At 41.6% G+C, this 24,206-nt stretch overlaps 1 protein-coding gene across 2 annotated transcripts in view; it reads left to right on the top strand.

Moving 5' to 3' along the window:
• Positions 1-24,206, top strand: part of LOC703026 (S-adenosyl-L-methionine-dependent tRNA 4-demethylwyosine synthase TYW1) — a 250,211-nt gene that overhangs the window by 191,666 nt on the left and 34,339 nt on the right. For both annotated transcript variants that reach the window (XM_015133369.3, XM_077996645.1), the window contains exons 14-15: positions 2,457-2,567; positions 14,969-15,136. In XM_015133369.3, the coding sequence (XP_014988855.1) occupies positions 2,457-2,567; positions 14,969-15,136 (279 nt within the window). The remainder of the gene's footprint in view (positions 1-2,456; positions 2,568-14,968; positions 15,137-24,206) is intronic.

The raw sequence follows: 24,206 nt of genomic DNA, 5'->3' as shown, positions 1-24,206 counted from the left end.
TGGATTTTTTTTTTTTTAATGTTAAGGATGTGTTTTTTTAATTACTGAATTTACCAAGTGGCATTTGATTTGCTCATTCTATTTTGTTTTAAAAGCAGGGATGGCTTTTAAACTATATCAAATACCTTTGGGTATCTATGAAGATGATTGTGTGGTTTTTCTGTGTTGAACTACTAGTATAATGAATTGTATTACTGTATAGCCTAATATTGAATTGTTTTTGCATTCCCGGAATGTTTAGCAGAATGCTGAATTTTACTTGCTGAAATTTCTATAACAGTTTTACATACGTACGTATGAGTGAGATTGGTCTGCAGTTTTCTACTATTTTTGTTAGCTTTTGGCATTGGAAGAATTACAGGCATGTAGAGGGAATCTGGAAGATTTCTGTCTTTCCTTGCATGATATACTGCATTTTAGAAGGAACTTTACACATATGAGTAAATATGCTTGGAAAACATGAATTTCTGGTGTGGCTGCCTAATATTCCTTATTAACGATCTGTTAGTTTTCTTCAATGAAGATTTCAAGTGTTTCTTCTTTTTTATAAATGTTAGAAGTTTTCAAACATAGACTAAAGTAATAAGATTGGTATCATTTTGTGCATCCCTTTCACTTTACTTTTTTTTTTTCTTGAGTATTTTGAGCATTGCTACTTAAGGTGTGGTTTGAGGGTTGGTAGCCTGGGTGTTACCTGGGCATTTGCTATAGATGCGTGTAATCATGTACATAGAACCACATACATCCCATCACCTTTGCTATAGTCTGTTGGTTACAGGCAAGTCACAGGTCCTGCACCTACGCAAGGGGTGGGTCTCACTTTAGATTTTAAGCCATTCTTATTCTTATTTTTATTTATTTATTTATTTATTTATTTATTTTGAGACAGGGTCTTGCTCTGTCTCAGTGCAGTGGCCGTAATCTCAGCTCACTGCAACCTCCACCTCCCAGGCTCAAACAATTCTCCTGCCTCAGCCTCCCAAGTAGCTGGGATTACAGGTGCGTGTCGCCACGCTTGGCTCATTTTTGTATTTTTAGTAGAGATGGGGTTTCACCATGTTGGCCAGGCTGGTCTCAAACTCCTTACCTCAGGTGATCCCCCCACCTCAGCCTCCCAAAGTGCTGGGATTACAGGCATGAGCCATCATGCCCGGTCTTAAGCCATTATTAATAATGTTGTCGGCCGGGCGCGGTGGCTCAAGCCTGTAATCCCAGCACTTTGGGAGGCCGAGACGGGCGGATCACGAGGTCGGGAGATCGAGACCATCCTGGCTAACACGGTGAAACCCTGTCTCTACTAAAAAATGCAAAAGAACTAGCTGGGCGAGGTGACAGGCGCCTGTAGTCCCAGCTACTCGGGAGGCTGAGGCAGGAGAATGGTGTGGACCGGGACGTGAAACTTGCAGTGAGCCGAGATTGGCCACTGCACTCCAGCCTGGGCTCCAGCGAGACTCCGACTCAAAAAAAAAAAAAAAAAAAAAATTGTCCTGAGATTTTTTAATGTCTTTGAATTTTTAATCATTTGTTTTGGGTTCTAAAAGGGAGCTACAAAGTCAGGGTGTAAGCTTTTTAAAGGCTTTAATGCCTATTGTCTAATTACATTTTCAGAAATCTAGCTTGACACAATGGTGTACGCCTGTAATCCCAGCCCTTTGGAAGCCTCAGGCATGAGCATCACTTAAGGCCAAGAGTTCGAGACCAGCCTGGATAACATAGCAAAACCCCATCTCTAAAAAATTTTTTAAGCTTAGCCAGGCATGATGACATGTGCCTATAGTCCCAGCTGCTTGGGAAGCTGAGGCAGGAGGATCACTTGAGTCCAGGAGATTGAGGCTGTGGTGACTTAAGATTGTACCACTGCGCTCCAGCCTGGACCACAGAGCGAGACCCTGCTCTAAAAAAATAAGAAAAGAAAGCAAGCCAGTCCCTCTTGTGGTTATATGGCACACAAATGGCAACATTGACAATCCATCCATGTGCCTTTTCTGCCAGTAAGAAATGCCAAGAGATCATTAAATAATGAGAGAGTAGGAAAGAAGACAGGACTTATTAACAATTCTTGTCACTAACAACTTGGGTGATTATTACCTGAAGGCCTAGAGGATATTTGAATTAATTTTTTGTAGCCCAACACTGTTTGGTCAGTTTATCATTCCTTACTAAATGTAGTTCAGTGTGTCTGTGTCAAGAAACTTTTGGGTGCCTGGCATAGCCTTAAGTGCTGTGGGGGAGAGAATATATATGTCAGTATCGCTTGTGCCTTCCATAAGGTATGTTAGAATCATAGTGTTTATTTTTGTTTCATCTTTCCTCAAAATACAGCTTCAGTTTACAAAAGTTCATGATGAGTTTTGCCCATCCTGGGTTCTCTGGGTTGAAAAAGCTTGAGAAACCCTCTAGGTTAAGAGATGACGTCCACCAAGATAACAACAAAGTTGTCTTTTCCTTTGTTTTAGCAACAACGAACTGTCTACAGACTGACGCTCGTGAAAGCATGGAACGTGGATGAGCTCCAGGCCTACGCGCAGCTCGTGTTTCTGGGGAATCCTGACTTCATTGAAGTGAAGGTAAGCCCCTGCTCACTCTGGTGGCCATGGTGGAGTGACAAAGAATCGTGGTGCTTCGTTGGCCATGGTGGAGTTAACACCTTGTAAAACTCTAGAGGTCCCAGGAATTTTATTGATGTATTCATTTCATGGTCGGTATTCATCAAGAACCTGGCATTGTTCTAGGCCTTAGGGATAATAGCTGTCAAGAAAACCAAGCTCTTGCTCTTATAAAGCAAGTGTTTTAGTGGGAGGATGGACAGTCGACACAAAATGAGTCATTAAAAACCATGTAGTGACATGAATATGCTGAGAAATAAAATAGTGTGGTGGTGAGTAATTGGTTGGCTTTTACATAAACTTTTATTTCAGACATATACGGAAGTAGAGAGATTGGTCTAATGAACCCCCATCCACCCATCACTCACCTTCAAAAATGATCAAGTCAGGATCCAGAGTTGTTTCAATTATACCTTTACCCATTTTCTCTGCTCTTAGCCCAGATTATTTTAAAGCAAACCACCAAAATTAAATCATTTACCCACAATTGTTTCAGCATATATTCCTAAAAGATATCTATGCTTATTTTATTTCATTTTTATGTTATGTTATGTTATGTTGTGTTATTTTTATTTTATTTATTTTGAGACAGGGACTTGCTCTGTCACCCAGGCGGGAGTACAGTGCTGTGATTGTAGCTCACTGCAGCCTCCAACTCTTGGGCTGCAGCAATCCTCCTGCCTCAGCCTCGTGAGTAGCTGGGACTAGAGGTGCACACCACTGTGCCTGGCTCATTTTTATTTTTTTGTAAAGAGAAGGTCTCACTGTTTTGCCCAGTTTGGTCTCAAACTCCTGGCCTCAAGCGACCCTCCTGGCTCGGCCTCTCAAAGTGCTGGGATTATAGGTGTGAACCACTGTGCCTGGCTGATGTGTATTCTTTTCAAACAGTTATTCAGAGTGCTGGGCTCATACCCAAAAATTTTCATTTCCTCATCCATGGGTTTTTTTATCCTCTTAGAAATCACTTTGCTGTATAAAATGGATCATGCATCTTGGCTGATGCCCTATGTTTATATTTTAGATTCTGTTGATTGCATGTTCCTGTGCTTCCTGTATTTCCTGTGGATCGGTGCCTATAGTTAGATCAAGAGAAGATTGATTACATTCAGGAGTACATGTGTGTGTGGGTTTGTTTTATATTTCAGGAATATTTCACTGGTGGTCTTGTATACTCCAATCAGGAGTCACATAATGTCTGCTTGCCTCTCATATTTTTGCAAGTGTTTCTTTGGGATAGATACCTATGAGTGTATTGCTGGGTCAAAGGGTAAATGCATATATTATTTTACTAGATATGGTGGTTGACTGTTTTAGAGAAGCTTTTCTGAGATGACATTTTATTTTATTTTATTTTATTGTTTTTTGAGATGGAGTCTTGCTCTGTCACCCAGGCTGGAGTGCAGTGGCACGATCTTGGCTCACTGCAACCTCCGCCTCCCAGGTTCAAGCGATTCTCCTCCCTCAGCCTCCCAAGTAGGTGGTGCTACAGCTGCCCACTACCACACCTGGAAAAGTTTTCTATTTTTAATAGAGACGGGGTTTCACCATGTTGCCCAGGCTGGTCTCGAATTCCTGACCTTGAATGATCCACCCACCTCAGCCTCCCAAAGTGCTGAGATTACAGGGATTAGTGCTGAGATTACAGGGATTAGAGCTACCGTGCTGGGCCTGAGATGACTTTTTTTTTTTTTGCGACGGAGTCTTGCTCTGTCGCCCAGCCTGGAGTTCAGTGGCTGGATCTCAGCTCACTGCAAGCTCCGCCTCCCGGGTTCACGCCATTCTCCTGCCTCAGCCTCCCGAGTAGCTGGGACTACAGGCGTCCGCCACATCGCCCGGCTAGTTTTTTTTTTGTATTTTTTAGTAGAGACGGGGTTTCACTGTGTTAGCTAGGATGGTCTCGATCTCCTGACCTCATGATCCACCCGTCTCGGCCTCCCAAAGTGCTGGGATTACAGGCTTGAGCCACCGCGCCCGGCCTGAGATGATATTTTAAAAACTGATATGTAAGTGGTCAGCAAAAGCCTGGGGTAAGGGCATTCCGGGCAGGTGGTGCTAGTCCACGGAGGTCCTGTGCTATCCTAGTAGAGCAGCTGAGGTTGGCAGTGGCACAGGATGAATCAGAGCAGTGGGCTGGGGCAGCTTTTAGGAGGCCTTTCAAGCAAAGATAGGCGATTGGATTTTAAACTAAGTTTGATGGTAAGCTTTTTAAATATAGGTGCACTACGAAAGGGCGTGAAGCTGGGGAGAGATGCAATCTGATTTGTGATTTTAAAAGATCACCCCACTGTTGCAGCATGGCTTGGTTATAGAGGGCAGTAGAGTAGGCAGAACAGTCACGAAGTGAGTGGTTAGTCCAAGCAAGAGATGGTTTGGGGAAGGTCAGTGGGACTAGGGCTGGAGAGCAGTGGGTGCATTTAGGATTCGTTTTGGAAGCAGAACAAATGAAACTTTTTGCTAGATTATAGGTATGAGCTGAAAGAAAAAAGAATCAAGAATAGCACCTGGGTTTTTGGCTTAAGCCATTGCGTGGATGGTGAAACTGTTTGCTGAGATACAGGAAACCAGGAGGGAAAAGGGGACATATTTGGGGAGAAATTTTGAGCTCCCTGTTGGCTACGTTAAATTTGAGATATCTTTTAAATATCTGAGTAGAAGTTTAAATAGATCGTAGGTTTTATAAGCTCAAAATTTCAGGGATAAAATAGGACTAGAAATAATGATTGGAAGTAATGGCTTTTTTGGGCAACTAAGAGTCCACAAGACAAGAGAAGTGATGAGAAAATGTACCCTGTCTGGGAAAGCCAGCTCTGCTCATTTCCGTTTATGGCTTTGAAACTGAACGCTCTCTGTGTCATATCAGAGGTTTTACAGCTGTCTTTTGGTGAGTTTAGCTTTTGGTGTTGCTCTAGAGGTGTGGGGAGATGGGAACAGATGAAATACTCCTGTCTGAGTATGTAACATTTTATCTCTGGTCAGGCTGAAGACACTCGAAATTGCTCTTAATTTCAAAAGGCTACTCTTGGCAAGAGCTCTAATGATGCAAAGATACAAACTGCCCCTGAAAATACGCGTCAGCTTAAGCAAACCTTGCCAACATCAGAGATTAGTGGTGTTTCAGTTTACGATTTAGCTATTAAAGAATGCTGCCTCAAATTATGTTGCAGTAAAACCTCTATTATAATAAAGCAGCTTGGCTGGATCTCCCCTTTTTTCATTTCCCTCCTTTCTTCCCCCCTGCCCCGCCTCTCCCCTCTCCTTTCTTACTTTTGTAGTCATGTTTTTCTATAAAGAACAGGTATTTTAAATCTGAAAAAAAAATCAGCCAGCATTATTTTTTAAAGAAAGACAGCTTTCTTTAAATAGCATAATTTTAAAGAAGCATTTTTTAAAGAAAGACAGCTTTCTTTAAATAGTATAATTCTCTGGTGGATATTACTTGGTTCACCAAACTATGAACATCATTAGGAAATAGATAAAGCCTTCTGTCTATAGCTGAGATGTGTTTTGTTTCGTTTTTCTGAGACAGTCTTGCTCAGTTGCCCAGGCTGGAGTATAGTGGTGCAATCATGGCTCACAGCAGCCTACAGCTCCTGGGCTCAAGTGATCCTCCCACCTCAGCCTCCCAAGTAGCTGGATGACAGATGCACACCACGACGCCTGGCTAATTTAAAACATTTTTGTATTTATAGAAATGGGGTCTCACAGTGTTGCCCAGGCTGGTCTTGAACTCCTGGCCTCAAGCAGTCCTCCTATGTTAGCCTCCCAAAGTGCTGGGATTATAGACATGAGCCACTGCACCCAGCCTAGCTAAGATGCTATTAACAACAAAGTTTTCTTTCAAATTTTCCATTTTATTATTTTGTCCTTGCATTCAACAATATTTTTGAGATCTCTCCATGTGATAGGCCTTGTTAAAGCACTGGAGATGAAAAATTTTATATGTATGTGCTATTTGGGAAATGAATGTTTTATTGAAAATAGGCAAAAATCTATAAAAGTAAAATGACCTACTCTGAGAGATCTTATAATTGAAAACTCTTGGAGAAATGTATAACCAAAATTAATTTTTTTTTTTTTTTTTTTTGAGACAGGGTCTAACTCTGTCTCCCAGGCTGGAGCACAGTGGCACAATCTCGGTTCACTGCAACCTCTGCCTCCCACGTTCAAGCAATTCTCATGCCTCTGCCACCCAAATAGCTGGGATTACAGGTGTACACCACCATGCTTGGCCAATTTTTGTACTTTTTGTAGAGACAGGGTCTTGTCATGTTGCCCAGGCTGGTCTTGAACTCCTGAGCTCAGATGATCCGCCTGCCTTGGTCTCCCAGAGTGTTGGGATTACAGGCGTGAGCCACCGTGCCTGGCTTAAAATTAAATTTTTGATGATAAAATATAATGTAATAAATAACAGTTCATGTTACATCAGAGGGAGGCACATTCAGTCATGTCAGATCTTTCATAGAAGACCCCAGGGAGAAGGGTCCTGCAATGAATGTGAAATGCCTGGTCACTAGAGGGTTAGTCTCATGCTTTGTTAACTTACCTGTCATTCGTCTAGCAAGTTAATGAGATGTCTTCCTTTGATGCTGTAGTGGCAAAAGGATGTTTACAGAATATAGCATACTGCTACTAAGAGGCAAAACAAATTCTAGAATAATATTTATTATGCAATTCCATTTTCTTTTTTTATTTTAATTTTTATTTTAAATCGTTGATTGCATTTTCAATGTTGTATGTTCAGATGTATTTATGTAAGAAAAGTATGGAAGGATATATGTGAGATTGTTAACAGTTATCTGTTTGAGAGAAGGGGGAAGGTTTATTAATTTTACATTTTGTAATTATATATTGTGTGGATTATTGCAATGAGCATGCATTGGTTTGTAATTCAAAAGACAAATGGAATAAGTAAATGGAGAAGGCATGCTTTTCCTGTTCAATAGGGTTAAACTACAGAATGTCTGGAAAGACATCTTTTTGTTGTTGTTGTCTTATTAATTAAAGTTAAAAATTTCTAAAATAGAGGAGTTTTAAAAATTATTACCTGGGCCTAGTGGCTCATGCCTGTAATCCCAGCACTTTGGGAGGCTGAGGCAGGTGGATCACTTGAGGTCAGGAGTTCGAGACCAGCCTGGCCACATGGTGAAACCCTGTCTGTACTAAAAACACAAAAATTAGCTGGGCATGGTGGCGGGTGCCTATAATCCCAGCTATTCGGGAGGCTGAGGCATGAGAATCACTTGAACCCAGGAGGCAGATGCTGCAGTGAGCTGAGATCATGCCACTGTACTCCAGCCTGGTCAAAAGAGCAAGACTCTGTCTCAAAATAAATAAATAAATAAATAGATAGATAGATAGATAGATAGATAAATAACAACAACAATAATAAGGCCTCTCCATAAAACATTTGATAAGAACTAGCAATATAAGGCCGGGCGCGGTGGCTCACACCTGTAATCCCAGCACTTTGGGAGGCCGAGATGGGCGGATCACGAGGTCGGGAGATTGAGATCACCCTGGCTAACACGGTGAAACCCCGCTCTACTGAAAATACAAAAATTAGCCGGGCACGGTGGCGGGCACCTGTAGTCCCGGCTACTTGGAAGGTTGAGGCAGGAGAATGGCGTGAACCTGAGAGGCGGAGCTTGCAGTGAGTGGAGATCGCACCACTGCACTCCAGCCTGGGCGACAGAGTGAGACTCTGTCTCAAAAAAAAAAACCAAAAACTAGCAATATGGTAGGCTATAACCTCAAACCTCTCTAAGGATAAACACTTAGAAGTGAATCTGTTATGAAAACCATACGTTTGGGAAGGTGCATATCTGTCATGGCCGTAAGGGAGACACTCTTGGAGCTAGAAGAAAAGAAACCATTCTGAAAGTACTCCATGGTCCCCGTAGACAGGACTTGGGTTTAAAGGACAGAAGACTAGGCCCTTTCACCTTCAGTGAAAGGATGGATTAGGGAAAAACTTACCCATGGACACAGTAACACTTGGAATGTTTGTTCCATACCCGTGCTCTTGGTAAAAAGGAAAATTCTCTCCAGGGCCCTACCCTCAAACAGCCTTGGAATTCAAATTTAATATTATAGTACCTCAAGGTCATATAAATGCTCCCAAGATGTAAAATCAATAATACAAATTGGCCCTGGATTCATGGATATGCCTCAAGCTCCCTGCAGACGCAGACACAATGCTGTTCATACCCTTTGTATTTCAGTTGAGTTGCTTATCTTTTTGTTATTAAGTTCTTTGACTTTAAAATTGAAACACACACATACGTGTGTGTGTGTGCATTCAGAGTACTGTGCTGAACTGTTGACAAATTCCTAAATCCAGTTTGAGGAAGGTTTCTGACATGTGTATGTCTCCCTATTCAACTTCTTTTTCTCATTTTGCTTGTAGCACTAACCTAATTGAATTTAGGAAACTCTGCCTTCCTTTTTCTATCTACCCTGTGTGCAGTTTCTCATGTGTGAGTCAAAGGAAAAATCATCTTAACTTTGGTCATAGAAATGGTAGCAGGAACACCCTTGGGTCAGGAAGGGCGATTGTAAATGCGGGAGTGGCGTCATGGCCAGGCATGCCCTCGGCATCTTTCCTCCCTGACGCGCGTGTGTGTGTGTGTGTATGTGGTGTGTACATGTGTGTGGTGTGTGTGTGTGTTTTGTGTGTGTGCATGTTGGTGCATTGTTGTATGTGTTATGTGTGTGCATATATGTGTGTGTGTTGTGCTCGTGCATGTGCGTGTGTGTTGTGTGTGCATGTGTGTGGTGTTTGTGTGCATGTGTGTGTGTTGTGTTTGTGCATGTGCGTGTGTGCATGTCAGATCTGGGGTCTCCCATAGTCTGCACTTACTGGAGTCTCGTGGGGCGAGAGGCAGTGCCCAGTTTTGATACCTACCTAAAATGTGCCAGTGTAGCCTAAGACAGGTTATTCATCCTCTTTGAGCCTAAATTCTGTCAATATTAAAATTAGAATAAGAATGTCTCTTTAATAAGTTTGTTTTGAGAATTCAATGGGGTAATGTATGCCCAGATTCAGTTAAGTTTTTAGATCACTCTCCATTAAGCACATTTATTTAAATGAAATCAATAGAGGCTATTTCTTTATCATATCGATTTCCTCTTTTCTTTCTTTACCACTCTTGTAAAATATTTTTCTGCTATATTCCTTGTAAATTAGCATGTATCTTAGCTTCATTAGGCTTAAAGAGGCCTTTATTTGCTAGCCTGAGAATCTTCCTTGTCATTATTTACTTGCTTGCTTGTGAAAAGGTTTCCTGTTACAACCATCTGTCTTGCTGAAAACTTTTGTAATACAATCCATTTGTAAATGAAATACTGTCTGTGTGTTCTCTGCCTAGCATTACACCTTGAGACTAGGAAGTGCTCTGTAATTATTTGTTGTCAAATCGTTTAAAACTACTTACTGTTAGCCCCCTAGCTGTGTGGAATGCTCAATCCTTGCAGAATGCACCCTGCAAAATGATTGTCTTAGCATAGCCTCACTCTCTCCCACAAAGGTGAGGAATACAGTCACTTTTTCTTGTACGTAGCAGTCCCTAACCAGCGTTTATCAGCTGGCTCACAACTGTTACTGAGTAGAAAACTCCTGAGTAATGCGAATGAAATTTTGTATCAGATTAGAAAAGAGTTATGGAGTTTAATGTCATAGGAGAATGTCTGACTCGATTTTTCATTCATTTAGCATAGATTGATTTGGGGTACCAAGAGGAACAAGACACAGTCCCTGCCCTTGAAGGGCTGAGTTTTGACGCTTTGTTGTACCAGTTACCTGGTAAAAGATAACTGCACAGGATGTGATAAGATCAGGGTCAGATAGCGTAGAGGTTCCTGAATGGAGGTTAAAAAAATTGATGGGTCGTTTTAGCCAGGTGCAGACAGGATGCTGAGTGGGCAGTCCAGCTCTAGAGTTACTTGTGCATATGGCCAAAAGACAGGGGCTTGAATGGCTGATGGTCCATTGTTAGCGCAAGCTACAGAGGCAGGTGAGGAAGGCCTCGTGCCGTGGTGAGAAGCTTGGGCTGGTTTAAAGGGGAGTTATTGAAGCATTTTTAGGATAAAGGAATGACGTATTTGGGGTATATTGTGGGAGAAAAAAATCATAAAGTCATTATTTCTTTTCTCATCAAACTATGGGGAACAAAAACAGTATCAGGAGTCTTTTGACACCCAGTTGGTTTAATTAGGATATCAAATAGTCAAACCAGCGTAATACTGCTCTTCCCACAGACCATGAATCCCAAGGCAAACTCTCCAAGCAGCCAGTGAGGAGGACTTTATGGCCCCGTCTTAGTCTGTTTGCATCGCTATAAAAGAATACCTGAGGCTGTGTAATTTCTAAAGAAAGGAGGTTTATTGGCTCATGGTTCTGCAGGCTCTGCAAGAAGCCTGGTGCCAGCAGCTGCTTGTGGTGAGGGCCACAGGCCGCTTTCAATCATGGCAGAAGGCAGAGAAAGAGACAGATGGACAGACAGAGAGACAGACAGATGGACACTGCCCTTGTGACCCGAACACCTCCCATTGGGTTCCACCCCCAACACTGGGGATCACATTTCAGCATGAGGTTTGAAGGCTCAGATATCCACAGTATAGCAGCCCCCATCTCCTAGGGCAGTGGGGTGGGTCTGAAAGCCACCAGGTTGTAAAAGTGTGGGTTATGCTTTTCACTGCAAGATGTATAAATGGTCCTGTTCTTCATGAACATTCTTGGGGTCTGCTTGTCACTCCTCAGCCTGCAGATTCTGGCGTGAGTGACTTGGCTTTTCCATCACCACGCTGTACCCATCTGTTTTCTTCAGACTGTTCTTTATTCAGAGTTTTGGGCGAAAAACTTGCTGCTTCTGATAAATGGAGTTGGGGGTGAGGGTGAGAGTGGGTGAGAAGGTGGCAGACAGCTGTGATATGAAGAGAAAGTTTTTTAGATAATTCTGTGCTCAGGAATAAAGTCAGGACAAGCCATCAGTAGACTAGAGGGTAGGATGAAGTGGGGCAGTCACAGCAGAGAGAACACCAGACAGAGCCATTGGGTGCCTAACTAAGTGAGAGCTCGGGGTCCCTGAGGTGACCCCCACTCTAAGTCACCAAGACCATTTTCTGCCCAGAGCATTTCTGTCACAGTGCAGGCTCTGGCTCTGTGATTGACTCAGGAAGTACCCAGGACTGCTTCCCTCAGAGGATTTTGTTGTTGTCGTTGTTTGGGTTTTGTTTTGTTTTGTTTTGAAACAGAGTCTCGCTCTGTTGCCCGGGCTGGAGTGCAGAGGCGCGATCTCAGCTCACTGTAATCTCCGCCTCCCAGGTTCGAGCGATTGTCCTGCCTCAGCCTCCCAAGTAGCTGGGATTACAGGTGAGCACCACCGTGCCCAGCCAATTTTTGTATTTTTAATAGAGACGGGGTTTCACCATGTTGATAAGGCTGGTCTCGAATTCCTGACTTCAAGTGGTCTGCCCGCCTCAGCCTCCCAAAGAACTGGGATTACAGGCATGAGCCACTGTGCCTAGCCTCCTCAAAGGGTTTTATCTGGCTAAAATGAGAAATGTTATGTGAAAATACCATAAAGCATCATAGAGTCGTAAGGAATGGTGGAGTCATGATAATGAACCACAGCAGGCATTCTCTCATTCCATTCCCAAACTAAATCTCCCCTCAGTGTTTCATGGCTATTTTTGCTGTGTAATAAAATATTAAAATATTTTCAAAAGCTGTTCCCACGAAGACAAGATCTTATCTAACAACTCTGTGATTCAGTGAACTAACTTTTTAAATATTAAAAAGGAAGTCCTTTGAAGTAGCTACTGCATACATGGTGGTTTGTGTAATCCACATATAAGCAGTATTTAAATTGAGGTAGAGTATACTTTTATGACTAATTTGGCTTATCAATAAATCATTTTCATGTTTTTTATGCACTTGGGTAAGGCTAGCAGTTTTTCAGCCATGCTTTCATAATGATTGCTTGAACCATGTCATTATTTGCCTTTTTTTCTTCACCTTAAGCTCTGTTACTGAGCAAAAGGGGCTCACTGCCTGATGCTCTGGAAGCCAATACTAATTGACATAGGGTTTTTGAGGGGGAAAAAAAAACTTTTTTATTGCAAGTCAGCTAATAAAGAGACACTAAGTCCAGCTCAAATTTGTCTTCCTGTGCAGGCTTTAAGGCAATGATTTTATCAGGAGATGGATTCTCGGATTAGTAAGTGATTAGTGGAAGGAAAGGGGAGATCTGAAAAGTCCTTGGACACGCGCAGTTGTCTATTTCATCATGTTTCCTCATGGATTATATATGCAAATTCAGGCAGAGTTAGTATGAAATGTGTTGGAAATTTGGGCTGTGACGTCAGCAAGCTCTTTCTACTCAGACTCCATTGGCCATGTTGGTTCCAACCAATTTCAGCCAGTTTTTTTTTTAATTTCACAAGCAGAGGGAGTTTCAGCATTTTAGCAAGTTGTTTATTTTCTTATACTGCCATCCTGCAAACACAAGAATTTCTGTTAGTCGTTGGTTTCTTTAACTCTTTAGGGTACAGTTTCAGCTCCAACTCTGTTTAATGAATCTTCTAAATCACTGGGCAAGCTGAGAAGATTCTCTTGTTTATTGTAATTATGCGGGGTGGCTGTGGTTTATATTCCACAAAGGCCATCTCAGTTTAGTGCACCAGTAATCTTTCTGAACAGCTGTCTTGAGTCGAGTGTTTGGCAAAGCTCATGTGAATCTTCATCCAGGTCCCAGCTCTGCCATCAGGGTCAGGGTCACTCTGGTCATTTGTTGGTTTTTAAAAATTCAGTGTTGGCCAGGCACGGTGGCTCACGCCTGTAATCCCAGCACACGGGAGGCCGAGATGGGCAGATCACTTGAGGTCAGGAGTTCAAGACCAGCCCTGGCCAACATGGCGAAACCCCATCTCTACTAAAAATACAAAAATTAGCTGGGCATGGTGGCACGTGCCTGTATTCCCAGCTACTTGGGAGGCTAAGTCAGGAGAATCGCTTCAACCCAGGAGGTGGAGGCTGCAGTGAGCTGAGATCACACCACTGCACTCCAGCCTGGGCAACAAGAATGAGACTCTTGTATCCAAAATAAAATAAAATAAAATAAAATAAAATAAAATAAAATGTGTCATTCTGCATTATCCAAATTGTCTGTGGTATGTGTGTGTGAGTCCTGTCTTTATATGTATTGGTATGTGTTTCTGTGTGTGTGTGAGAGAGAATGTGTATGAGGGGTGCACATGCCTTTCTCCCAGTCCCCCCCAGTTATTCCCCACTTAGCAGAATCATTTCTGGGATATTCAAACAAGTTGTTGAGAAAAGTTTGATTTGTGAGTATTTGAAGAGCTCACAGAGTTAAGATTTATCTCAAGAAATAAGATAAATCTTTTATTATTAGAAAAGTAATCATTTACCATTATGTAATTTACCAAATAGAGAATTTAGTTATGAAATTTTGGGCTCTTGTATGCCTGGGCTGTTAGAGAGTCCAAGAGTTAGACAGTTAGGCCAGGTGTAGTGGCTCACACCTGTGATCCCAGCACTTTTGGGAGGCTGGGGCAGGTAGATTGCTTGAGGCCAGGAATTCAAGACCAGCCTGGTCAACGTGGCAAAACCCCATCTCTACTAAAAGTACAAAAATTAGCCAGGCATGGTGGCAGGCGCCTGTAATCCCAGCTACTCGGAAGGCTGAGGCACGAGACTCTCTTGAACCCAGGAGGTGGAGGTTGTGGTGAACCGAGATCGCGCCACTACACTCCAGCCTGGGCGACAGAGCAAGACTCTGTCTCAAAATAATAATAATAATAATAATAATAATAATAATTTTAAAGGGATCCTTACCTGGCACTTTAAGGAAAAAGTTTGCCAGTTTCAATCTCAATTATACTAGAAAATGGAAGCTCAGCTTATTTTCCCAGTGTATCAATTACTTGGTCAGTGAATTTTTGTGAGTGTCCACTATGTCCCCATTATTATCCTAAGGGGTGATAACCCCTTCAGAATTCCTCAGTTATAGTGCACAGATGAATCTGAATCAAAAAACATGCTGTTGATTAAAATACATTATTGTGACCAGACAGCATAGATTGTGACAACTGTAGAAAGCACAGGTACTTAAGCCCCAGCAATGTCATCGAGTAGCGAGAGCATCGGCCTGCTGTCTTTGTCAGTAGCTACTTGTATGGTCTCCTAAGCAGATTTTATCGTCTCTATGTTCACTTCCTTCACTGTAAAATGCAGACTGGATTGCATTGGATGACCTCAAGAAGGCTTTCTGGCTCTGAAAGTCTTCTTCTATGACATGCAGGTAGGTCTGTAGTCATCTCTGATGGTTATACTGTTTCCACAGGGTGTTACCTACTGCGGAGAAAGTTCAGCAAGCAGTCTTACCATGGCGCATGTGCCCTGGCATGAGGAAGTGGTACAGTTTGTCCGCGAGCTGGTGGATCTGATCCCTGACTATGAAATTGCATGTGAACACGAACACTCTAATTGCCTCCTGATAGCACACAAAAAGGTAAGAATAACTCAAACATGGATTCTTCTGTTTCCCGACCCTGCTGTTCTTTCCTTCTCTTCTCTCTTTATTTTCCTCTTACATTGTTATACGTATTATTTGCTTGTTTACTACCTTTCCTAAAACAAAAATAAGAAAGCACTAAATTCTGTCTGCTGGGCTCATAAACCCTTTTCTGTGTGAAATTGCTTCTTGTTTAGCCCTCCTCTCGACATCTTGAAGTACTTTCTGGTTTGCAGTTTTTAGAAGGTGCATGCTAACAAAACAAAGCAAAATATCCTTGTGATAACGTCTAGTCCTTTCCTGGAATGACAGGGAAAAGCTAAAATAGTAAATAGTCCCCATATGAGTTTCTAGCTGTCAGAAGCAATATTGAGGTATCTATCAAATTTTAGATTGCTTGAATCTTGGCATCTGGAGAATTTTGTTTGGGATTTTAGTTTATAACACTATTTCCATTTTCCCCCTTTAGTCCTTTTATTAGATAGAACAAGTACATGAATCTAGTATCTTTCTTAAGTAAATAACTCCTAGCAAAGGAAAAATCCAGTTCTTGATAGAGGTGGGCCACTGAAATAATTTGTTAATTTTCTGGAGAAGTTCTGGAAAATTTCTTAGTCTTTATTTCTTTAAATATATATTCTTTCTCATTATATTTTCTCCTCTGGGACTCCAATTAAACATATGTTAGACGTCACTATATTTAGTTTTTTGTATCTCTTGCCTTCTCATTTGTATTTTTTTGCTTTTGTCTCTCCATCTCTCCATGTTTCATTTTGGGTAGTTTCTATTGATTCATATTCCAGTTCACTAAGTTTTGCTTCAGCTGTGTCTCCTATGCTATTAAATTCAACCATTAATTTCTTAACTTTAGATTTCATGTTTTTTAATTGTGTAATTTCTGCTTGGTTTGTTTATTTCAAAAATGCTATTTTGTATAATTTCTATTTCCCTGCTGAAGTTTTCAAGCTTGGGTTTTATCTTCTTGAGTACTGGAAGTGAGTTGTTTTATGGTTTGCATCTGATAATTCCAATGTCTAAAGTTTCTGTGGCCGTGTGTCTGTTGTCTGTCATTTCTGCAGGTTCTCATTCATGTTGCCTTGTCTTCTCCCGTGCCTTGTTACCTGTGATTGCGTTCTGTATGTTGTATTTAGAAGATTATTTCTAGAAATGAAGTCAAGCCTAGGATCAGATCTCTCCTGAGGTGTTTGAAATATGTGATTTAACCCTCTCAGTTTTACCATATGGAAACTGAGGTCTGAACGGTGAAGAGACTGGCTTAAATGGCTGTGTCAAACTAGAATCACAGCCTTCTCTCCCTCTAGTCCATTGATCTTTTGTATACTACAGGGCATCTTTCGAAACCATTGGCAGTATTCAAAGGAACATTTAAAACAGGACAATTTAATTTTAGTCTAATACTTTACTTCAGTCTGTAAGATTTCTTCTCTATTCCCATGAGGATAGATGAAATCGATAGCAACCGTCTCATTCAAGCCAATTCAGTTCTTTGAGTGTTTATTGAGTGCCTGCTGAGTTCTGGACACCAGGCTGTGCAGCAAGGGACTCAGTGCTCAGACATGAAGAATGGAAAGCCACAGGGTTAATTGCAAAGTAGACTTGGCACAAATCTTACACCACCACTTGTTAACTAGGTGACTTTGTGCAAGTTCTTTCCTCTTTCTGTAGTGTGATGAATGAGAAGAGATTACATGTGGAGTCAGATTGATTAGAGGGCTTTAATCTTGGCCCTTATCTCTTTTTAGCTTTTCATCTGGAAAATGGGCATATTGCTAGCCAAGGCCATTGCTATGAAACACTTAACACAGCACCTAGCTCATAGCATGATTCAGTTATTGCTGCTTCAGTTATTGTTATTTTTATAAAACCACCTAATTTGGCAAATGCTTAATATGTGACAGACACTGTCAAGTGTATTTTTAAATCCTCACAGCATCCCTGTAAGGTAGGTACTATCGAGACCTCTGTTGTTTTTTTTTTTTTTTAAGATGGAATCTTGCTCTGTTGCACAGGCTGGAGTGCAGCGATGCAACCTTGGCTCACTGGAACCTCTGCCTCCCCGCTTCAAGCGCTTCTCCTGCCTTAGCCTCCTGAGTAGCTGGGACTACATGTGTGAGCCACCACACTGGCTAATTTTGGTATTTTCAGTAGAAATGGTGTTTCACCATGTTAGCCAGGCTGGTCTCGAACTCCTGACCCCAAGTGATACGCCTGTCTCAGTCTCCCAAAGTGCTGGGATTACAGGCATGGGCCACCACGCCCAGCCTGACCTCTGTCTTATGGATGAGAAATTGACACCTCAAGGGGTTCAGTAACTTGCCCAAGATGAAACAGCCAGTAAGGAGGAGAAATGGGATTTAAGCCCTGGCATCTGACTCCAGAGCCTGTATTCCCTTCTTTCCTTCCTTCTTTCTTTTTCTTTTGTTTTAAACTTGGAAATTATTTCAAATTTACAAAAAAGTACGATGATAAAAATAGAACAAAGGACACAGATTTGCAAAATCACCTGTTACCATTTTTCTGCCATTTGCTTGTTCTCTTGCTCTCTCTCGTGCTCTTGTTCTCTCTCCCTCTCTCTCCCTCCCTTCCGCACCCCCGCCCCCCGCCCCCAGTCCCCCAGCATACACATGCACACATCTGTCTTTTCTGAGCCATTTGAGGAAATGTTGCATTGGTCATGGTCCTTTGCCCTAAATGTTTCAGTGTGAATTTCTTAAGACTAGGAATATTGTCTCTTATAACCACAATACAGTTATCAACTTCAAAACTGTAAACTGATACATGACTTTAATCTACTATCCATATTCACATTTTGTCAGTTCAACTTGTAATGTCCTTTATAGCACTTCCCCCTCCAGTTCAAGATCTACTCTGCAGGAGTCAGCAAACTTTGTTTATAAAGAAAATATGAGCCGGGTGTGGTGGCTCATGCCTGTAATCCCAGCACTTTGGGAGGAAGGCTGAGGCGGGCAGATCACTTGAGGTCAGGAGTTCGAGACCAGCCTGGCCAACATAGCGAAACCCCATCTCTAATAAAAATACTAAAATTAGCTGGGTGTGGTGGCAGGGGCCTGTAATCTCAGGTACTCAGGAAGCTGAGGCAGGAGAATCGCTTGAACCCGGGAGGTGGAGGTTGCAGTGAGTCGAGCCTGGGCGACTGTACTCCAGCCTGGGCGACAGGGTGAGACTCCATCTCAAAAAAAAAAAAAAGATATAAAGTAAATATTTTAATTTTTATATAAAGTAAATATTTGAGGTTTGCAAGGCACATATAGTCTCTGTCAGACATTCTTTGCTTGTTTACTCATTTTACAATCTCTTAAAAATGCAAAGACTGTCCTTAAAACAGGTTTGTGAGCTAAATGTGGCCAGATTGGGCCTACCAGCCACAGTTACCCAATCCCTAATTTAGGCAGATACTACATTTTCTTCTCATGTCTCTGTAGTCACCTTCAATTTGGAACAATTCCACAGTCTTCCTTTGTCTTTTATGATGTTGCTATTTTGAAAGAATACAGTTTCCCCCCTTCCCTTTCTTTTAATAGAAATATTTCTTGGTGAGGTGCAGTGGCTTACACCTGTAATCCTAGAACTTTGGGAGGCTGAGGCAGGTGGATCCCTTGACCCCAGGAGTTCAAGACCACTCTGGGCAATATAGTGAGACCCCATCACTATTGAAAAACAGAAAAATTTCCTAGGCGTGATGGCACGAACCTGTAGTCCCAGCTACTTAGGGGGCTAAGGTGGAAGGATCATCTGAGCCCAGGAGGTCAAGGCTGCAGTGTGCCGTGATTATGCCATTGCAGTTGAGTCTGGGCAACAGAGCGAGACTATCTCAAAAAAAAAAGGAAATGTTTTTTGTTTTATATTTGCCTGATTTTTCCTTGTGGCTAGATTGAAGTTGTACATCCTCAGATGGAATACTGCGTTGGTGGTGTGTCCTTTTCAGAGTGTCACACTTGGTACCTGGTGTCCATGTCTCCCTCATTAGTGGTGATGATTTTGTTCAGCCAACAACTTTTACCCAGTTCTTCTGTTTCTCTCCTTTGCAGCTATCTATGAAAAGGTACCATAAGACAATGCAGTATCTCACTTCTTACCAAAATTTCCCCATAGATTTAGCACTTATTGATGGTTCCTGCCTGATAAAATGTTTTATTGATTGTAAAATATTGATTTTTGTAACTGTACCACTCCTTCCACATTTACCTTCAGCATTCTACTATAAACAAAAGCCCTCCCTTGCTTCCCATTTATTTATTTATCAGTATGGACTCAGGAATTCTATTTTTTGTTCCAGTGGGTTACTGGAACTGTACTGATTTTAAACCACTCTTCTATACTCCCTGTTCCTCTTTCTCTGTCTCTCCGTTCTCTCTAATTAAATCCCTCATATCCTTATTCAAAATTGATACTAATAGTATTGCTTTCAAGGCCATTATCAAGATTAAAAATAACATATTTAAAGTACCTAGAAGGATTCCAGCCTGGGCGACAGAGTGAGACTCCATCAAGAAAGAAAGAGAGAGAGAGAGAAAGAGAAGAAGAGAAGAGCGGGAGGGAGGATGGAAGGAAAGAAGGAAGGAAAAAGTAGAAAGAAAGAACTTAGAAGGGAACCTGAAGTGAAATAGGCAGTTAATAAATAGTTGTTACTGCTGCTTTTATGGGTCTTCCCCTACCCACAAGGAGCTCGCGGTTTAGTGGGGAAAACGACTGAAAATCAGTGTGATCAGTGCACAACCAGACATGGCACCAAGTGTGCACCAGGACAGAGGAAAGAATCTGAGATAGACCCTCATTATTCTCTATAATGTTTGTTGAATACCCATGTGTGTCAGGCACATGGGTGTTCTGAGAATACAGAGGACTGGGTACTCTAAGATTACAAAGATGAGTAAACAGTGGTCCCTATATTTGTCCGTTTTCACGCTGCTGATAAAGACATACCTGAGACTGGGTAATTTATAAAGGAAAAGAGGTTTAATGGACTCACAGTTCCACATGGCTGGGGAGGCCTCACAATCATGGTGGAAGGCACATCTCTTAGATGTTGGCAGACAAGAGAGAAAAGAGCACCAAGCGAAAGAGGAAACTCCTTATAAAACCATCAGATCTCATGAGACTTACTGACTACCACAAGAACAGTATGGGGGAAACCACCACATGATTCAGTTATCTCACACCAGGTCCTTCCCACAACACGTGGGGATTACGGGAACTACCATTCAAGGTGAGATTTGGGTGGGGACACAGTCAAACCATATCAGTTCCTGCCTTCAAGAATGGTCTAACAGAAAAAGACAAATATCTTAAAAAAAAAAGTGCTGAGAATGTAATCAGAGCTATGATGGAAGAATGGAATGGAGCTCAATGAGTGCATTCTGAGAACTACTTGGTCCCATCAGGAGAGGCTTCACAGAGGAGGAGCCATTTACCTGGATCTTAAATGATGGCTGAGGTAGGAAAAACATTTGAGCAGAAGCAGTACAAGCAGAAGTCCAAGGAGATGCACGGAGACATGGCACATTGAGAACCACAAGTAGTTTGGGATGGCTGAAGGTCAAGAGAAGGGTTGCAGGGGAAGGAGATTATTAGGTAGGGTTAAGATCACAGATAGCATTGAATGGCATCCTAAATGTCATTTTCCCTAAAGGGCATGGGGAGGCACTGGAGAGCTTTAGGTAGGGAAGTGCCACAATCAAGATTTGTGTTTCAGAAAAAATTGGCAGCATTACAGGGGATGGATTGAAAAGCTGTAAGACAGAGAAACCAGTTAAAACACTGTTGTGATAGCCAGCTGTGGTGTCATGTGCCTGTAGTCTCAGCTACTCAGGAGGCTGAGGCAGGAGACTCACTTGAGTCCAGGAGTTCTAGCTCAGCCTGGACAACATAGTGAGACCCTCCTCCATATCTAAAACAACAACAACAACAAACCTGTTATAACCCTCAGGTCCAGCAATCTGAGGGTGAAATGGGGGTCTGAGGCAAAGGCTGTGATGAGTGAGAATAGTGAGTGGTAGACCTGGCAAAGTATTAAATGAGGACCATTAATGAGTGTGCAGGTTCAGGCATGACTCCCTGGCCTCTAACCTGGGAAACAGGTGATTGTGAAGGTGTCTTCCACGGAGATGATGTTACTTGCATATTTATTTTTCATGTAGGTAGAGAGTGAATGGATTGACTCTGCGATGTCAGGAAGAAATTCCAGCAAAGATATAGATACCACATTATGGAGTCCAGATTATGAGAAGTTGTCCTTAGAATGCCCAGAGTGAGACAGATGGTCCAGGTGACCATCCAAAATGCTTTGAAATTAATTACTTAAACACCACGGATACCCTAACGTGGAGGTTTCCAACTTGCACATTCATAGTGCTCTAGTGCCTCAATAGCTTTTTCACAAGACCTGTAGGTCAAAAGAAATACCTAGCAGTTCTCTTTGTTATGACATCGTCGAAAGAAATGTGACACAGCCTAATGTTGAAACTAGGAACTCTCTCAAGCTGGTAGTTGATGGAATGCCTTGCAGTGTCCCAGTGAGTACTGTGCTCCCACTGCTTGGGAACCATGGCCATGAGGAAATAATACAGAAACCCATCCAAAAAGTAAAAGAAGGCTCATTTAGATTCCTTCCAATTATGTGTTTTCTGGCGCTTCTTTTCCTTTTTCTGGTATCAGAGTATGCAGATCTTGTCATTTTTCAGCCATGGCCTCTCTATTCTTATACTAGTGTCTAGCGAAAGATGAAAATATGGTACCACTTCTTAGGAAATAGTCACTTCTCAGGCCTGGTCCATTGGCCCTTTCTTTAAGCTCCTGAGCTGAGTCAGGTGATCTGAAACCAGAGAGGTCCAAATCATCAAACACCTGTTTATCATTCTCTGCTTTCTCAGAAGATTGCTCAATTTATTTTTTTATTTTGGAGACGGGGTCTCATCTCACTCTGTCACCCAGGCTGGAGTGCAGTGGCGTGAACATGGCTCATTGCAACCTCAACCTCCCAGGCTCAAGCAGTCCTCCTGCTTCAGCCTCTCGAGGAGTAGCTGGGACTATAGGCGTGAGCCACCATGCCCAGATAATTTTTAAATTTTTTTATTGAGATGGGTTCCCACTGTGTTGGCCAGGCTGCTGTCAAACTCCTGGGCTCAAGCACCCTCCTACCTCGGCCTCCCAAAGTGCTGGGATTACAGACATGAGCCACTGTGCCCGGCCTCAATTTCTACTAATAATCCCGGGACTTCTGAAAGAGAGTGCAAGCTGCTGCAGTCATGTTGAATGAAGGACTACTCTCCTATTGTTGTACCAAGACAGCCACAAAAGAAAACTGAATACCAAGTCTTTACTTTAAAACAATTATAGATTCATAGGAAGCTGCAAAATGGTACGGAAAGGTCTCAGGTACCCTTCACGTAGTTTTTCCCCAGTGATAACATCTTACATGATCATAGTATGTTATCAAAATCAGGAAATAGACATTAATACAACCCATTGACCTTATTCAGATTTCATCAATTTTAAATGCACTCACATGTGTGTGTTTAGTTCTATGCTGTTTTATGTGTAGATTTATGTAGCCATCACCACGACCCAGATAGAAAACTGTTCTATCACCACAAAGATCTTTCTCACACTTCCTTTGTAGTCCAATACCAACTATCCCTAGCCTCTGGCGACCACTAATCTCCTCTCCATCTCTGTAATTTTCTCATTGGAAGAAGGATATATAAACAGAAGTTTACTCTATCTGACAATAATAGAGCCATTTCAGCTTTCTTTTGATCAATGTTTGCATGGCATATGTTCTTCTGTCCTTTGCCTTTCAACCTGCCTGTATCATTATATTCGAAGTGAGTTTCTTATAGGCAACATACAGTTGTCATACTTTTTTAGTCTACTCTGCCAATCTATTTTAGAATTCCATTTTTATTTCTCTGCACTGTTGTTGAGTGCGTCTCCTCGTATAGACTTTTTAGTGGTTGATTTACATATTACATTATGCATATATAATATATCACAGTCTACTAGTGTCAACATGTTAGCAGTTTGAGTGAAATGTGGAAACTTTACCTCTCTTAAATCTCTTTTCCCTCCCTTACTTACAATGTCTTAGATGTTTCCTGCACCTACAGTGAAAATCACATGGCATCCTATTACAATTTTTGCTTCAACTATCAAAGATAACTTAGAAAACTCAAGAGAAGAAGAGTTTATTGTATTTACTCATATTCTTACTCCTTCTGTTGTTCTTTCTTTCTTCCAGATGGTCCAAGTTTCCTTTGGAATCTTCCCCATCTGTTTGAAGAACTTCCTTTAGCAATTCTCTTAGAGCCAGTGTGATAGCAACCAGTCCTCTTAGTTTTCCTTCATCTGCCACTGTCTTGGTTTCCTCTCCGTTCCTGAAGGATATTTTTGGTAGGTAAAGTATTCTGGATTGACAGTTCTTTTCTTTCCTTCTGGCTTCTCTGGTATCTGATGAAAAATCCTTTGTCATTTAGTTGTTTTTCTCCTTTAGGTAAGATGTTTCTCTCTCCCTGCTTTCAAGATTTTTAAAAATATTCAGGTCTTTAGTTTTCAGAAGTTTGATTACAGGTTGCCTTGGCCTGGGTTTCTTTTGTTTTGGAGGCATGCTCAGCTTCTTGAATCTGCAGGTATATGCCCTTTACAAATTGGGGAAGTTTCTAGTTGTTCTCTAGATACTTTTTTCAGCCTCATCTGATTTCTCTTCTCTCTTTACATCTCTAATGATACAAATGTTAGATTTTTTTTGTTATGGTCCCACAGGTATCTGAGGCTTTGTTTCTCTTTTAGTCTCTCTGTTTTTTTAGACTCTTGTTCTAACTTTAGATTGATTCATTCTGTCTTTTTACTCTTCTATTCTGTTGAACCATTTATTATTTTAGTTATTATATTTTTCAGTTCTAAAATTTCCATTTGATTATTTTCCTATTTCTATTTAACTATTTCTCCTTCCTTCCTTCCGTCTCTCGTCTCTCTTCTCTTCTCTTCTCTTTTGTTTTATTTCTTCTTCTTTTTTGTTTTTTTGAGAAAC

This window comes from Macaca mulatta, chromosome 3 (assembly GCF_049350105.2).
Source record: "Macaca mulatta isolate MMU2019108-1 chromosome 3, T2T-MMU8v2.0, whole genome shotgun sequence".
NCBI lineage: Eukaryota > Metazoa > Chordata > Mammalia > Primates > Cercopithecidae > Macaca > Macaca mulatta.
The sequence above is the reverse complement of the archived record's forward strand: the minus strand, read 5'-3'. Positions and strand labels throughout refer to the sequence as shown.